Below are 17214 nucleotides of genomic sequence, written 5' to 3' on the forward strand. Positions count from 1 at the left end.
ACTTTAGCAAAGCTGAGTCACAATCTGAAAAGGTTCACCCATTCATGTGTCTGTGGCATTTATGTATCCGGTGGTAATACTGAAAAACAAAGTGCTTAGGGCCACGGCCAAGACTCATAAAAGTAGCTGTATTCAAGAATCAACATACTTAACTAGGAGAATCAATAACACTATCTGAACTCTAAGTTCCTATAGATGCCAATCATTCTAAACTTCAAAAAGTGAGATGCCAAAACTGTTTAGAAGCAAAAAGCTACAAGTCCCGCTCATCTAATTAGAACTAATATTCATTGATATTTTGAGATTTATAGTATATTCTCTTCTTTTTATCCTATTTAATTTTTAGTTACTTGGGGACAAGCAACAATTTAAGTTTGGTGTTGTGATGAGCGGATAATTTATACGTTTTTTGGCATTGTTTTTAGGTAGTTTTTAGTAGGATCTAGCTACTTTTAGGGATGTTTTTATTAGTTTTTATGCAAAATTCACATTTCTGGACTTTACTATGAGTTTGTGTGTTTTTCTGTGATTTCAGGTATTTTCTAGCTGAAATTGAGGGACCTGAGCAAAAATCTTATTCAGGCTGAAAAAGGAATGCTGATGCTGTTGGATTCTGACCTTCCTACACTCGAAATGACTTTTCTGGATCTACAAAACTCCAAATGGCGCGCTCTCAACTGCGTTGGAAAGTAGACATCCAGGGCTTTCCAGCAATATATAATGGTCTATACTTGGTTCGAGTTTAGATGACGCAAAATGGCGTTCAACTCCAGTTCAATGCTGCATTCTGGAGTAAAACGCCAGAAACACGTCACAAACCAGAGTTAAACGCCAAACAGACGTTACAACTTGGTGTTTAACCCCAAGAGAAGCCTCTGCATGTGTAAAGCTCAAGCTCAGCCCAAGCACACACCAAAGTGGGTTCCGGAAGTGGATTTCTGCACTTAAACTTATTTTTGTAAACCCTAGTAGCTAGTCTAGTATAAATAGGACTTTTTACTATTGTAATTTCATCTTGGTATCTATCTTTGGATTATCTTTTGATCCCTTGATCACGTTTTGGAGGTTGGCCATTCGGCATGCCTGGACCATCACTTATGTATTTTCAACGGTGGAGTTTCTACACACCATAGATTAAAGTGTGGAGCTCTGCTGTACCTCGAGAATTAATACAATTACTACTGTTCTTCTATTCAATTCAAGCTTATTCTTATTCTAAGATATTCGCTGCACTTCAACCTGATGGATGTGATGATCCGTGACACTCATCATCATCCGTCCTTATGAACGCGTGACTGACAACTACTTCCGTTCTACCTTAGATCGAGCGTGTATCTCTTGGATTCCTTAATCAGAATCTTCGTGGTATAAGCTAGAATTATTGGTGGCCATTCTTGAGAATCCGGAAAGTCTAAACATTGTCTGTGGTATTCCGAGTAGGATTCAGGGATTGAATGACTGTAACGAGTTTCAAACTCGCGATTGTTGGGCGTAGTGACAGACGCAAAAGAATCAATGGATTCTATTCCGACATGATCGAGAACCGATAGATGATTAGCCGTGCTGTGACAAGAGCATTTGGACCATTTTCACTGAGAGGATGGAAAGTAGCCATTGACAACGGTGATGCCCTACATACAGCTTGCCATAGAAAGGAGTAAGAAGGATTGGATGAAAGCAGTAGGAAAGCAGAGATTCAGAAGGAACACAGCATCTTCATGCGCTTATCTGAAATTCCCACTAATGATTTACATAAGTATCTCTATCTTTATTTTATGCTTTATTTATTATTATTTTCGAAAACCATTATAACCATTTGAATCCGCTAACTAAGATTTACAAGATGACCATAGCTTGCTTCATACCAACAATCTCCGTGGGATCGACCCTTACTCACGTAAGGTTTTACTTGGACGACCCAGTGCACTTGATGGTTAGTTGTGCGAAGTTGTGAAGAATGTGAGTGAACCATAGTAGTGTGCACCAAGTTTTTGGAGCCATTGCTAAGAATTGTTCAAGTTATGAAAAGAGTAAATCACAATTTTGCCTATCATCTCTCATGAAACTTACTTTGAATTACTTAGCTGAATCAGCTAAGGAAAGAACAACCATGAAAGATGTTGTAGTTGTGCGAGTTAATATTTAATTTGTCCCTTAAAATTTAAAGTCGGATTCAATTTGATCCTTAAAATTTTAATGGACTTAAATTATACCATGAAATTTATAATCGCAACTCACATTAACTTTGAGCTAATCTCCATTAATGGATACATTAACTTGTTGTGATTTAGATTTTTAACCCAAATTCTATGTGATCATGATTTATGAGATCCTCCAAAGTTTGATTATTGCTCCTAGAATCACAAAATTTTCAAATTGAACTTGTTATTATCGTCTTCTTGAGAATGTTGGAGAGGCAATCAAATTTTTAGGAAATCTAGTAAGTCTTAGTCATATGAAATCTTAGACGAGAAATCTAAATTTTAGCAAGTTAAGATACAAAATCAATATGCCATTTATAAAAATTAGCTTAAAAATTAATATGAGTTACTATTATAAATTTTAAGGTTGAATTGAGTCAATTATAATTTTAGGAGTCAACTTGAGTCCGACCTCAAATTTCAATAGTGAGTATTATCAATATTAAAATGTCTTTCTTTTTCTTCCCAAATAATATCTTGTGTTTATTCATTACAAATTAACATTGTATTCTGTTATCTTTTTTGATCGTTTGTATTATTTAATAGTTAATTCTTAGATTAAATTCATAAAATTATTAGTCACAAAAAAAATTATAAAATTATTACCATACCAAAATAATCACTTTTTGGTTATAATTATAAATTTTAAAATATTATTTTAATTTATAAACTTTTTTTACCTAAAATATTATTTATTTTTATTATTTTTTAGAAATTTGTAAGATTTTAAATCATTTTTAAAGACCATTTCTTTTGCTAACATTTTTTTATTAGGATAAAAGATATTTTTTTGTTAACGTTTTTAATTTTTTTAAATATTTTAATTTTAATTTTTTTATTCTTAATATTTTCGATTTGTGTTAAAATTATTTTTGAATTGATTTTATTCCTTAACTAATTACTCTCAACCTTTTTATTTTGGAACAATATGATATTTCTGTTAAAAAATTTGTTAAATAATAACAAAAATTAGTTTTGTGAAAATTTTATTTGTATTTTGTGGAGGGTTTTAAATCTCCACAAACTATTAATAAGTTTGTTTTTGAAAAATTCCTTCACCAATGATAGTTAAGTGAAGAAAAATCATTGATTAAAATAATGTCGCAAAAAAAGTAATTGTAGTACAATACCTTTTAAAGGAAAAAAATAATACCTAATAAAAAATAAAAGAAGAGAACTTTAATGTTGATAATATTAGTATTGGTGATGATGACGGTAGAGGAGATGATGATAATGATAGAATATGATTTCACAATAAAAATAATAAAGGTAGGAGTGATAATAATAAGCATGAAGAAGATAGTGGTAATAATGGTAGTAATTGATTATATTATTGAAAAGAATTTTGTGGGGTTTAAAACCGCCACAAAATTAATTTTTGTTATTATTTAATAATTCTTTTAGCAGAGAAATCATATTATCCCAAAATAAAAAAATTGAGGAACCAAGTGTCTATTTTTTTTGGACGAAAATCAAGTTATCTTTCGTAAAAATGGATAAAGATCGAATTGAGTCTTTACTCTATTTAATATATGAATTTAAAATCGCACTAAAATTCAATTCACAAGCTTATGTACTGAGTTTATTGAACTATATCCAACAAATATATGTTAGCTCTAGATTAAAAATTTTAAAAATATTATTTATATATTAAAATTAGGGGTGGCAATGGGTAGGGTAGAGTAGGGTAAGGTTTGGATCCAATCCTGATCCAACCCTAACCCTACTCGTAGGTTAATATTTTTATATAAACTTAACCCTAATCCTATCCGTTATTAATTTGCGGGTATCTGACCTTACCCGCAAATTACAAAAAAGATACAACATTATTATATAACTTGATGATAATTTAAAATAAAACTGACTTTTATGTAAAAAAAATTAAATTATCAATTAACGATTTTTTTAGTGACAACATCTTTTGCATTCGCACAAGAACCCTACCCGCACCCTACCTATCCACTACGGATCGTATTGGCATAGAATAAAGTTGAATTGGGTACACGCATATTAGATATATATTGCCACTCCTAATTAAAATTAACTACTATATTTTTATATTAATATATTTAATTTAATTAATTTTAATATATATTTTATATTTTAATATATATTTTATACAAATAACTAATTTTAGTGGTACATGATTGAAAAAATTTGAGTATATATCCATTTTGTTCCTTAAAGAATTTCAGATTGGACACTTTAGTCTCTAACTAAAATTAATTACTCGATTGGTCCCTAATAATTAATTCCGTCAGTCACTTAAGTCCTTTACTCCGTTAACTCTAACGGAGGACAAAATAGTCCCTGACAAGTGACAACTCTAACAGGGAACAAAATGGTCCATGATCTTCTCTGTTCGGAAACGATACTGTTCTCTCATAATTTTCATCATATCTCGCATAACACTAGCAGTTTAACACTGTAACTTCAAACTACACAATGCACACTCTATAAATTTAATGTTCACAAGAAAAAATCCTCAACTTGTTCTCAACTAATTCATACTCAAGAAAATAATGCCTACGTCTCTCAACTAGTTATCGTCTTCGATGGATCCCATAAATCTAGACAGCAAGTCTGATTTGTTAAGACCCATCGTCATCGTTGCCATCTCCCTCCTCTTCTGCTCTATCATCTCCATGACCACATTGTCCACCACTTCGATCGCTTCCTTTAACTTCTTCTCTGACCCAATGTTCAGTAATTGCTTCAGTTTCCATATGAGCGGCAACGGCGACATTATTCGTTGTACTAATAGTTTGGATGCGAGGTCGAAACTGTCTGCCAAGTTAGACTCTGGAAAATAAGGAATGAAGCACTCGGTGTCTATTTCAAATGAGAATTTGTATATGATGTCGAAGGAAAATCTTCTCATGATGTCCTAATGTCCAACAATCTATATTGCTTGCCAGAGAGTAGAGAAAGGCGTGCCCTTGGAGTAGTTGTAGAACTTGGTGTTGAGGATGTCGTGGACGTGTCAGGGTTGGAGGTGATGTTATCGAAGACGTGAAAGTGAATGCTTTTGGTGAGTGAAGTGCAGAGGAGGTGGATGTACCAGTCACAAATATTTAGGAAGTGTGTGGTCTATGACATGTTGAGCTAGGTGCGACACGTGTGACAATCACACCATGACTTAATCTTGGAGATAAAGAGGAGGAAGGAAAAGATGGAAAAAAAGACTGTGAAGATGAAGAATGAGAGTATGAATATTAGGGTTATACGAGATATGATAAAAATTGGGGAAGAACAGTGTCGTTTTCGAATAAAGGGGTTAGGGATCATTTTATTCTTTATTAGAGTTTTCAAGGACTATTTTGTCCTCCGTTAAAGTTGTCAGGGACTATTTTATCATCCGTTAGAGTTAACGAAATAAAGAACCAAAATGACCAACAAAATTAATTATTAGAAATCAATCAAGTAATTAATTTTAGTTAGAAACTAAAGTGTCTGGTTTTAAATTCTTTGAGTACCAATTCTTTGAAAAGCGCCCTGTGCTGGAGATAATAGAGTAATCGCAATTAGCAACGAAAATATCTTCGTTCCTGAGTTCCTCTTACCCATCACTATTACGGGAGCATCCATGGCAACCACACTCAAAGCATACTCTCTTTCTCATCAATGTCTTCTTCTGCCTCCCTACCTCTTCCCCCTCTCTCCCTAACCACCAAAAGCCACTCCCCGCTCTTCTCTCCTAAATCCCCCACTCTACTCCTCCTTCTTCCCTCCAACAACTTCTCGTCCCTCACATGCCGCTGCTCCACCTCTTCTCCTTCCAGTTCCGACCGCGAGGAGCAGCGCTGGCTCCGCGAGGAGAAGCGTTGGATCCGCGAAGAGCAGCGCTGGCTCCGGGAGGAGCAGCGTTGGGCGCGTGAGCGGGACGCTCTGCTCCGGGAGATTGCCGAGCTCAGGATGCAGGTTCAGGCCCTGGAGCGACGGCTTCTGGCGCAGGAGGTTTCTTCTTCGGAGGCGGTTCCGAATGTGGCAGCGCTGTTGCAAGCTTTGAAGGATAAGAACCTTGTTTTGGAGAGTGGATCGAATTCGCAGCAGCAGAGGCTGGTACTGGTCGAGAAGAAGAAGGAGGAACTCGATGCAGAAAAAGAAGAAGAAGAGGTTCTTGAGCATGAAAAGGAGGTTGTGCTTATTGAGGACGCTGCTGCTAAGGTTGAGAAGAGGATCACTCTGCGGATGGGTTCCGAAGGAGAACAAGTTCGAGAGATGCAGGTTTGTTGCAATTTTCTATTATTGTCATTATTACAATTATTGTTATTAATTCCTCTTTACTTGTTTGTGCTGGGAATTGGTGTTTTGTGATTATTTATTTATTTATTTTGTGTGGAATGAAATAATGATAGGAAGCGTTGCTGAAATTAGGATTTTACTCAGGCGAGGAGGACATGGAGTTTTCCAGCTTCTCCAGTGGCACTGAACGAGCTGTCAAGACTTGGCAAGTTAGTCCCTCATTTTTCTATTTAAAAAAAAATCGTTAATGGTGTTGTTAACTTGTTATTAATATTATTTTGCATAAAGTTTTTTTTATGTGAAATTGCTGAGAGAAGATTATTTGTTATAAACTTATTGTACTAAAAGAGTTAAAAGACAGCTTGGTGCAAAGCATCCAGCATTATATGTTATGTAGGAACGTAGGCCTCTAAACCTGATTTGAACTCAGTGACCTTGTGGTCTCGTGGACAACTCAACTATTGTTTCAAAGCTCACTTTCAAAAACTGTTTTTCTGTATATCACGCCCTGTTGACTTGTTTTTCATGGGTTTTTTTCATATAAGGGTAATGACATTTTATTGACAGGCTGCATTAGGTGCCTCTGAGGATGGTGTTATGACATCTGAACTTCTTGAAAGGCTTTATTTGGAGATACAAACCAAGGATTCAGGCAATGCCAATGAAAACAGAAAATCCACTAGTGTTTCATCGCATGTATGCTGGTTATTAATTTGTAGCTTCTTGTTTACGTTAATCTTCTATGTTGCTTTTATTAAATTTCTGTCTGAAAACTTGGTTTCTGATAGAGCTTAAATGCTCTTCACTCCTACGATTGGTTATATATGTATAAAATAATGATGAGAGAAAATATAAGAATGGTTTTGGATTGAATTTCTATTCTCCATGTGTTCTAGGAAGGGGAAAATGGAGCTGTGGTTGCTTCTGTGACAGAAATTTCAGAAGTTCAGCAGAAAGTTGTGAAGAAAGGTGACACAGAAATAGAAGCCACCTGTCGGGGAGTTTTTCTTCTTGGAGAGAATCGGTGGGAAGAACCCTCAAGACTCACCTCAAGTGATGGACTTGATAAGAGCAAGAAGAAGGATGGAACAACCAAATGCCTTCAATGTCGTGGGGAAGGCCGTTTGTTATGTACAGGTATGTACGGTCCCTTGACTACCGATTAGTCTCTTCAGGAACTCTTAATTCCAAGGAAATTTGTTTCAAGAGCTTTCATAATTCATTTGGAATAGAAGAAGTACACAAGTAACTTCTATAAAACACCATTCCATTTCTTAGCTGCCTGATTTTGCAGGATACATGATGGATAGTTTCATTTCTAGTATCAAGTAGAAAATATTCCTTAGAGCTATCACTTGCTATTGTGCTTAGATTACTTGAAAAAAATTTATTGAGATTATTAAAAGGACAATAATAATGGGAGTAATTAATATTGAGATTTTTGTTTTGCTTTGAAGTGAGAAGATATTTTATTTTTGCCCTGTTCATACTAATGTTTGTTTATTTAACTTCTTTGATTAATACTCTTTATTATAAATAATTTTGGTGAGAAAATATTCTATTTCATGTTAGTTTAACTGATACTATTAAACTTCATTCAGGTCTCTTATAATAACCATTACAAGGAAAATCATTGCTTTTTGACTTGCTTATGAGTTATGATAACACTGTCTACTTAAATTACTATTCATGATCAACTCCGAAAATATCCTACTTATCTCCACTCAGTTTTCCATTTCCTTTTTGGCAGAGTGTGATGGAAGTGGTGAGCCAAATGTTGAACCTCAAGTAAGTAATATTGTTTATTTCCAAGAAAGCTTTATTTTGTAATTTTCTTGTGTTGAACAAAGCTTTGAACTCACCAATGAACCCCTCAATGCAGTTTTTGGAATGGGTAGATGAGGATGCAAAATGTCCATATTGTGAAGGCCTAGGGTATACTATATGTGATATTTGTGGAGGGAAAGCTAGGGTATAGGTATGCCATACATTTCCTTATGATTTCAAACATGTATATGATTATCAATATCAGTGCATTACGAATTGTGTTCTGAGATTTTCTTCAAACAGATAAAACTATTTAATACAAAACAACCTTGGAGTGAAAAGTTAAATAAGTTGAATATAAAAAAAGATTAGGGGCTTTGGAGCTTACTGAAGCTTTACAGAGGCCAACAATTTTATTGCTGTCGGAAGCCTACAATTCCTCTTCCTCCCATGTACGAACTGCGTTTGCTACAGACTTAATATATTTTTTTATCACAAAAACAAAATTGCGTAACGCTCTGTTAATTTGAAGATTTTTCACAAGGAGACTTATTGAATTTATTTTCAAGTGTATGAAGAAATGATACGATACGAGACAGGTAAGACGCGACGTGGGTAATAGAATTAAATGTTTCATAGTTTTGGAGTACTATATAATATAATATAATGTCTTATTTCATATACTCTTAATGTCAGTTATCGTCAAACGAACAATATTTATCATGGATTTTTTATTTTAATAAATAAATTAATTATAATAATTATCAAAATAAATAATTTAAAAAATATTTATCGAAATGAATATTTTTCTCTTATTTCGTTTACGAGATAATTTTGCATGTATTTCGTTTAAAGTATAAATGAAATATATGCAAAATTATCTAGTGTAAACGAGATAAGAGATGGGTATTTATTTCGATAAATATTTTTTATTTTGATAATTATTAAATTTATTTTATTTATTTAAATAAAAAATCCTATTTATCATTGCCACTCATAAGGAAGGGGACTCTGCAAATTTAGCAGGACCATAGTGAAAAAAATGACTAAGAGAACGCATCAAAGACGAAAAAGCAGTGAATTGAGCAGCTCTCATGTGAAACTTTTAATGAAATGCATTTTACAGATACTAAATGATAACAAAGAACCTCCATATTGGTACATTTAAGATAGATATTTAATATATAAAATAATACAAGTAATTCTAAGGGAGGGAAATAAATTAAAGTTCAAACTTGGCATAGTTCATAGGTTTGTCTTAGGTGTGGTACCAACAGGGATGCGCCTTGTCACGGACCTCATGGTAACGAATTCTTCTGCAGAAGATGGGTGTATTCCCACCTAGAGAAAAAAAGTCAAGTCACGCAATTAGAGAAATATATATTTATGAATGGAACTTGCACAACTATTTGAAATGTGTTAGTAAATGCGTTTAGGAGTGGCAATATCATTAAAGCCACTAGTACCTAAGAAAATATTAACAAAAATAATACAAGATTCATGAAGATGTGAACTTACTGTGGTGTCAAATTGAGCCTTTGTAGCGTCGCATTTCAGGGCAATAGCAATACCCTATTGATCATCAAAATGCATATCAGGAATCATAACTATAAACCATCATGAGGAAATGAAATTTTATCAGATAGCCAAGGATTTCTTCATAGCTAACAGCCTGTGTGAGGGCATTAAGATGGATAGATAGATACCTGCATGATTTCAGGTGCATCTGGTCCACACATGGATGCTCCAAGGACCTTATCTGTCGCAGCATCCACAACAAGCTTCATAACAGTTTTTTCTTGTCGCCTATTTCAAAATTTTAAGCATTTTGAGATGATTATGAAAAGGGTACACATAGACAAAGGATGTAAGAAAAATATCCAATATTGAAGAGCTCGAACTCAGAAAAAAGCTCACGACTAGCCAGGGCTTTTTCTTTTTTTTTTTTTCCATTTAAAATAGATTGATAGCGATTTCCAAATGTGGTGGTTCTATGTAAATCAACATGGGGTGTCTGATATAATTTTCGAATTTCATTCTGACTTCATGTTAATTTTCATTCAGGCTCCTATTCAATGTATTGATATATAAATAATTGAATCAAGGTAAAATTGTTTTTACCATTTCCTTCACAAAGCTTTGAAAATAAGACAAAATAACATATTTTGTAACTATTAAGGAAAACACGATATGAAAAAAAGAGTTCCAAGGATCGGGCTATCATGAATTCTGTAAGTCATTGCTCTTCAATAAATGACAAATGGCTGAAAACTCTATAATCACTACACATGCACAGTCTACACATACCCGGAGATGGTGTTTTTCATAGGATTAAAGGATGATGTGAAAACCAACACATCTCCATTTGCTTGCTTTATTGCCTGCTCCTCGCTGAGACCAACACAAGAAAGTGGTGGATTACTGCAGAAGAAAAATGTGTTAGTGAAATATTCAGCCGATAGAATAATTGAAAATGAAAAAAGAGTAACACTGAGAAGTAAGGAGATAGAAAATCATACCAGAACACTGCACAGGGGATATTACTGTAGTCTGGCTTCGATGGTCTGTTACCAAATACCGTATTCTGCATAGAGTAGCAAATAAATTGATATACTATACCTCACTATGTTGGTGTAATTGGTGACACAGACAAACACCAAATTTAAAACGAAAAAACAAATGAAAGGGGATATTACTTCAGCAAGAGGAACACTTACTGCAAAGTATGTGCCTTCCATCAAGGCCACCGGAGTAAGATTCATTCGATTCGTCACATCACCAATTGCCCATATGCTAGGTACATTAGTGCGTGAGTATTCATCAACCTGGAAAAAAAATTAAAAACACAGAAAATGTATATGAATATCGCAATCATTATTTACCTATTTACTAATCATCCACTCACAAAAGCATTGCATAACATGAAGATCATGGAATTGATGGGGGTGAAGAAATAAAATAAATACTAGAACATACAAAGCAAAATACTAGATAATTTGGACCTTAACTTCTCTGTAATGTGTATGTTCTGTATGTATAACAATATAAGATAGAGCAGACATGGGTCTGTCTTATACTTCATATGTATGTAGACTAGATTTACAAATTCCTTATAAATATAATTTATCCGGAGTTAACGACAAACTAGAGCAGCATCTAATCAACGTTATAATAATCTTACGGGATTTTTAGCTTTATTCACTGTATTTCCTTGTTGCAAAACACAATTCCAATAGAAAATATCATACTTAAGTTTGGAGATCATTAGTAATACATAATCAAACTGGATTCATATTTTTTTTAACCCAAAATAAAAAGAAATGAATTAACATATTACAGATACTGGCATAACATATGGATGGCACTCATTCTCAGCTCATTTCAACCTGAAAAACATAGTTGAAGTTCAACTTTCAAGATATTAACAAAAGATAGAAAGATAAAGCTGCAAACCTTGATGGCTCCAATCTTGTCAACTTGCACACCTACAGCTTCTAAATTTAACCTCTTGGAATTAGGAGCCCTACCTGTAGCCAACAAAAGAACACTTAAATATCCTTACCAGTGGCAAATAGTACAGTATCGGCCATCAGCTCCTCACCATGGTCTGTGATGACTTTAATACCATCCTCCGTTTTGATCAACTAGAAAATAAGTGTATCGAATTTGCAATCAGAGAAGTCTTGAAGACAGGGATGAAAAAATAATTTATACTTCTTAGAAGTTACTTCAACATGAGTTGCAAATTCCCAAAAGGGAATACCTGAGCCAAATTTGTCGACGGGTGTAAAACAATCCCCCTGCCTTCAAGATTTTTTGCAACCACTGCTCTCATTTCATCATCAAAACCTCTGCGAAAAAACATTATTCAGAATGCGAGTATGCAAAAACATACAGAGCAAGAATTCAAGCTAACACAATTTGGAAGCTATATGTTTGGTCTTATTTTCACTTAGTGTATACCCTTGTCTTTCCATTTTTTTCCCCCTCTGTCTAGAAGATTTCACAATAATGAAGTTTAATAAAATAAGAGCCTTATAGTCCAACCTCAACGGAAGTTCCTTCCTGTAGACTAGATGGACTTCGGAACCCATCCCGCGCCATATGGATGCAAACTCAACTGCAATATAACTGAAAACAACATAGCGCAAATTAATCATAGTAACACGGTATGCAGGTTAACCGATATTTACATCTTAAGAAGATAGAGACACAGACCCAGCGCCATGAACTACCACCCGCTTCGGAATTTCCTCCAAACTTAATGCCTCATCAGATGTTATACCGAGCTCCTGTATATACAAAAAGTCACGACATTCATATTAGTTGGCGCATTCCACATTAAGCATTATGCATCCCTCTAAACAAAACAAACCTGACAAGTTTTTTGTCATTCCCATCTTTCAGCTTTGGAATGATAAAACAAGACAAATAAAATTTTCAGAGGGATACTTTCCTTCAATAAGGAAATTTAAATATTCAAACTTAGCTAAAACAGATTTGCACGTAGAAATTCACAAGTATCACGTTTTAAAATAAGTAGCTTATTAAGTAATACTTCATAATATAGGTATCACAAGATCAAAGGTATATGCCTATGATAATCAGATAGATTGGTAAACAACTGCACCTTGGTTGCACCATTTTGCAGCGGTATTCTGAAAGAGACAAACTCACCTGTCCAGGAATATTTGGGAATTGGGCCCTGCTACCAGTTGCAATCAGTATGTGCTTCGCTGTATAGGACAACTTTGTGCCATCAATTTGGGTCACCTCAACTTCATTTGGACCCGTTATCTTTCCCTGGCCTTCAAATGTTTTAACTCCAGCACTGGATAACAACCGCTTGTATACTCCATTTAATCTGCTTATTTCGTCTGTCTGCAGTTTTGCAACACAATTTTTGAATATTGAGCGACAGATAGATAAACAGTTTCCAAATTTCTCCGGTAATTAGTAGATTCCTTTATGCTTCCGCATATAAGCATAGTTAGGAGGACAAACATTAAGATTTTATAAACGAATCAGCATCCAGAAAAGCAAAGATAATAAAAGGTTCACCTCATAAAGGTTCTTAGGTACAGCGATATCAAGCAATACATAACATAAAAGAGATATGCTAATCTCTCATCTCAATTGGCCAGTCTCATAAAAGTCAATATAAGAACCAAATTTTCCAATTACATTTCGTCGGAAGTTAAAATAAATGTAAGTTGACAACTTTATACATATAATCAGAAAAAGGCCAGTCAGAACCTGGATGATATAATATCTTGAAATAGTTTCCTTCTTCAACACTTTACTGGCACTATTTTGTAGATAATACAATTACAGAATAAGGTGGAATGATATACCGATGTTAAGTTATTATCCCTCCTTATAATTCTTAATCTTTTTGTGAAATTTCACTTGTGTATTTTGATTTGATAATAACATCTTCACAGAAAACAATTAATATATTTCTAATTTTGGTAGAAGTAACTACAAATAACATGAATAGAAGATTAAAAATTCTACTCAAATAAAATCATAAGATACTTGAAATACCTTCTTTTGCAAGAGCTTCTTCCAGTTGAAATCAATTTTCTCACTCAATTCCCAACCAAAATTTCTGGCATCCTACAACAGTCAAATTTCTTAAATCGTTATAACAGGTGAACAAAAAAATGAAGATACAGGAAGTACTGAAAGTCTGAAATAAGAATTATCTACTGATGAATTGAGTATAGCGGTGTACACACACACACACACATACACACACACTCTGATAGATCAACTAGAGAAAATCAAATATGGATTCTGTTTGCATCGCATACTTCATGAGAAATTGAACCAATCGTACAGAACAGCAACAGATCTTATCTAATCTTATGAACCTAGTGTAAGAAGTCCTGCAAAAGCTTAGAAGAATATATAGGGCTGTACTTAAACCTAGACTTCCTAGAGTTATTCATAGGTAACAGAAAACCTTCTGTTTATTTGTTAATAACTGAATAATTTTGGTTGCTTGCTGCTATCAAATTAATAGTTATACTAATTATAAAATATGAGTTGTTTTCTAATTCGATTATCAAATACTCTTCTGTCCACCAAATTGTACTGTTTTCCATTTAGTTCCAAAAGATCAACTTTAATCAGCAAGAAAAGACACACCAATTGAGCAAAGTATGTCAATCGGTCTACATATACAGCTGAGCAAAATAATCCATCATGTAAACTGAGAAACTCAATATAATGGCTGGCATTATAAGCTTTATATCGATTATCGAATACTTACCTCAAGATCACCTCCAAAAGTTCCTCCATAGACTAAAATCTTTTTGGGAACACAACCACGAATCACACACCTTTGAAATGAAAAATAAAATAATTAATTACTTAAAAATTATAAGATTTTTGAAGAACTGCTCAGTACTTGAAGTGATATTATTGAGCAGCAAGGAGAATGAGGGACAATAACACAACAGAAGCATAAAGCCAAATTAATGTATATCTACGAATGCAGCTTAAAGAAGGCGCAAAACAAAAAATAACCGTAAAAGTAACTGCTTGGAGCTAATGTAGATGTTAGCACAGAATGTACAAGCTTATAATGAACTTACGTTCCACCAAAGCCTCCATGCTTGTCCGAGCTGATTGGATGATACGGAAGCTCACAAATTCCAACCTTTTTAAAGCAAGTTTTAGAATATTATTAGATGATCCAATAAAAGAAGAAGAATATGGAGGTCGAAGGGGAGGATAAACTAGAATTCTACTAGCATTATATGCCTCCAATTCTACTATTCCCTGTTACTAAATACATCCACGTTCCAAGCTGAAAAACTTCACAACTTAAAATCTGTTGTTAATGTCAAGACTCTCATACACTAGATTACATTCATCAAAAGATAAATTCTTGAGTGGTCATAACTCATGAGAGCAGCACTTCGGATATGCTTCTCGACCACTTACAAAATTGCATTCCCTATTTTAGTGTTGACTCACAAAGAAACGTGATTTTACACATCTTCAAATTGATAATCTACTATCACCTAAGAACTTCACGATTACTAAGTTTCATGTACAAATAGTTAAAAGTTGAATAATAATAATAAAAAAAAAGAGTAAACGATTTTGGAATACAGATTAAATATTATTTGAGAGCATATAGGTATTTGTCACTTAATTACAAATTGTTTCAGTATAAAAACGGTGTTATGTCAGTAAATTTGATACCTTAGCTCCAAAATTAGCTGAGAACCTAGCGGCACGAACGCCACCACTTCCACCACCAATAACGAACAAGTCAAAGTCAAAACTGGCCACTTGATCCGCAGATTTATTAGTCTCAGCCTCGCTAAGCATCTTCCTACTTTCCATCTCAATCGCTTAGGTACAAAGTCGGAAACTGAATCTACATAAACACATACAGGTATATCTCCCTCGTCATCATCAATTCATTCATTCGCACACAAAAATATATATAAATTAAAGCAACTAACAAATCAAACACTGATAATCGGTTGCACAGAGTGATATGGAACGAAAATTCAAACTTCGACACGATCAAATAACAGCAAAGTTCATCGCATATATAAACATGATAAGTTCATTAACTAATTCATCAGGAAAAGAGAGAAGAAGTTATTGCGATATGTGTATGTGTGTGAGAATTCATCAGAGGAAAACACGAGAAATCGAAATAAGAGAGTGATTGAAGCGTGAACTGGAATGGAAGATTCTGTTACCTGTGTTTTGTTTAGTTCAGTACAGAACGTAGCTCAGAAGAGAAAGAGAAAGGGAAGAAAATAAAAAATGAATATAGATCCAATCAGAGAGAGAGATATATATATGAAATTGAATTGAATTGAATTAAATGCGATGACGGAGGTGATGATATTGCCGAATGCCGATTGCTAACTATAAAATAAATATAAAAAATTTTATAAATAAGAAAAAAGGACGAGGTTGGCGCGAATGGTCAAAAGAGTTCCACTTCTACTTCTAAAGTTCTAATACGAAAAACAAGGAAAATGGGAAAAAGAAAAAAAAAAGGTTTATTAACAATTGGCATGTTCACGTTCAGATGCATGAGAATGGTTAGTCAATCACGTCTCTATTGTGAATGTCAAAACTCAAAACATGGAATCATTTGCAATCAAAATTTGCTTCAGCCTCCTTATCTTCCCTTCAATTTGCTGTTTTCCTCTGCTCTTGTTAATATAATTATATAAACACCATAAAAATCTTACTAAAAATTATTAAGAAATTGTAGAATTAATTTTTTTTTAAATGAAGAGGTTAGTAAAATAAGAAAACAAGAATTTAATGATTTTTTAATCAAGATAATAAAATTTATATATAATAAAAATGATAAATTTAATAATAAGAAAAGTATTATCTTTTCTATATTTAAATTTGAATTTGTCCATAAATTCTAATTTCATATTTTTTTATCTATTTTCTAATTCAACAAATGTAATTAAAAATAAAATAATAAATTTATAATTAATATAACATAACATTGAAATTAATTTAAAATATATATACTTTTTTTTAATTTTCTTAAATATACAAGGAATTGAGTGAAACTAAATTCACCTTAATCCAAACTCAAACTTAAATAATAACTGAATTTATTTTTGAGGCATCTATTCTATTAAAAATTCAATAAAATTACACCAAATTAATTCAAAAAATGTTTGAATCCAAACCGAATTTTCAAGTTGGACCGAATCATGTACATCAATACCCGCAACACTCCTTCTTAGTTGTGAGTTGTGCCAGTGTATGAAATTTTCAGACTCCGAAGAAAAAAAGCACCACTTCTGAAAAGTTTCTCTAAAACAAAGCTCTAAATCAAGCTCCAACCAATGCACTACTTAATTCACGAATCTTAGTGGGGGTTAGTAGCAGTGTAGTACTCTTCTCTATCTATCCCCACTCCTCATATTTTTTTTTTTCTTTTGAAAAAACACTCCTCATTATCATTATACCATTAGTTTTATAATTCAAATTG

General features: G+C 33.5%; 2 protein-coding genes across 3 annotated transcripts; one reads left to right on the top strand and one right to left on the bottom strand.

Annotated features, from left to right (window-relative positions):
- The first annotated feature begins 5704 nt into the window (after positions 1–5704).
- On the top strand, positions 5705–8554 carry LOC107466580 (protein disulfide isomerase pTAC5, chloroplastic). The gene is made up of 6 exons (XM_016085579.3): positions 5705–6428; positions 6560–6655; positions 7014–7142; positions 7343–7583; positions 8197–8234; positions 8329–8554. Exons 1-6 carry the CDS (start codon positions 5826–5828, stop codon positions 8422–8424), a joined length of 1203 nt encoding a protein of 400 aa, XP_015941065.1. The 5' UTR covers positions 5705–5825; the 3' UTR covers positions 8425–8554.
- A 740-nt stretch (positions 8555–9294) lies between these two features.
- On the bottom strand, positions 9295–16182 carry LOC107466550 (glutathione reductase, cytosolic). Of its 2 annotated transcripts, none has more exons than XM_016085536.3 (17): positions 15944–16182; positions 15432–15609; positions 14816–14880; positions 14491–14560; positions 13761–13832; positions 12891–13094; positions 12432–12505; positions 12261–12344; positions 11977–12064; positions 11776–11857; positions 11667–11740; positions 10931–11038; positions 10733–10797; positions 10521–10634; positions 9920–10019; positions 9732–9785; positions 9295–9554 (listed from the first exon to the last, which is right to left on the bottom strand). In XM_016085536.3, exons 2-17 carry the CDS (start codon positions 15573–15575, stop codon positions 9459–9461), a joined length of 1494 nt encoding a protein of 497 aa, XP_015941022.1. In that variant the 5' UTR covers positions 15576–15609; positions 15944–16182; the 3' UTR covers positions 9295–9458. The 2 variants fall into 2 exon arrangements, with proteins under 2 accessions (XP_015941022.1, XP_052110183.1); XM_052254223.1 differs by lacking the exon at positions 15944–16182 and adding an exon at positions 15698–15818.
- Positions 16183–17214: the final 1032 nt, after the last annotated feature.

The sequence above is a fragment of the Arachis duranensis genome, chromosome 9, assembly GCF_000817695.3.
Source record: "Arachis duranensis cultivar V14167 chromosome 9, aradu.V14167.gnm2.J7QH, whole genome shotgun sequence".
Lineage (NCBI taxonomy): Eukaryota > Viridiplantae > Streptophyta > Magnoliopsida > Fabales > Fabaceae > Arachis > Arachis duranensis.

Bases quoted from the DNA above. Each gene is read 5' to 3' on its own strand.
- LOC107466580 (XM_016085579.3), top strand. From the start codon at position 5,826: ATGTCTTCTTCTGCCTCCCTACCTCTTCCCCCTCTCTCCCTAACCACC. The intron at 6,656-7,013 runs GTTAGTCCCTCA...TTTTATTGACAG, and splicing joins GAGCTGTCAAGACTTGGCAA to GCTGCATTAGGTGCCTCTGA. The intron at 8,235-8,328 runs GTAAGTAATATT...CCCTCAATGCAG, and splicing joins AGCCAAATGTTGAACCTCAA to TTTTTGGAATGGGTAGATGA.
- LOC107466550 (XM_016085536.3), bottom strand. From the start codon at position 15,575: ATGGAAAGTAGGAAGATGCTTAGCGAGGCTGAGACTAATAAATCTGCG. The intron at 12,345-12,431 runs GTCTGTGTCTCT...TGTTGTTTTCAG, and splicing joins GTGGTAGTTCATGGCGCTGG to TTATATTGCAGTTGAGTTTG. The intron at 9,555-9,731 runs GTAAGTTCACAT...TTTTTTCTCTAG, and splicing joins AGGCTCAATTTGACACCACA to GTGGGAATACACCCATCTTC.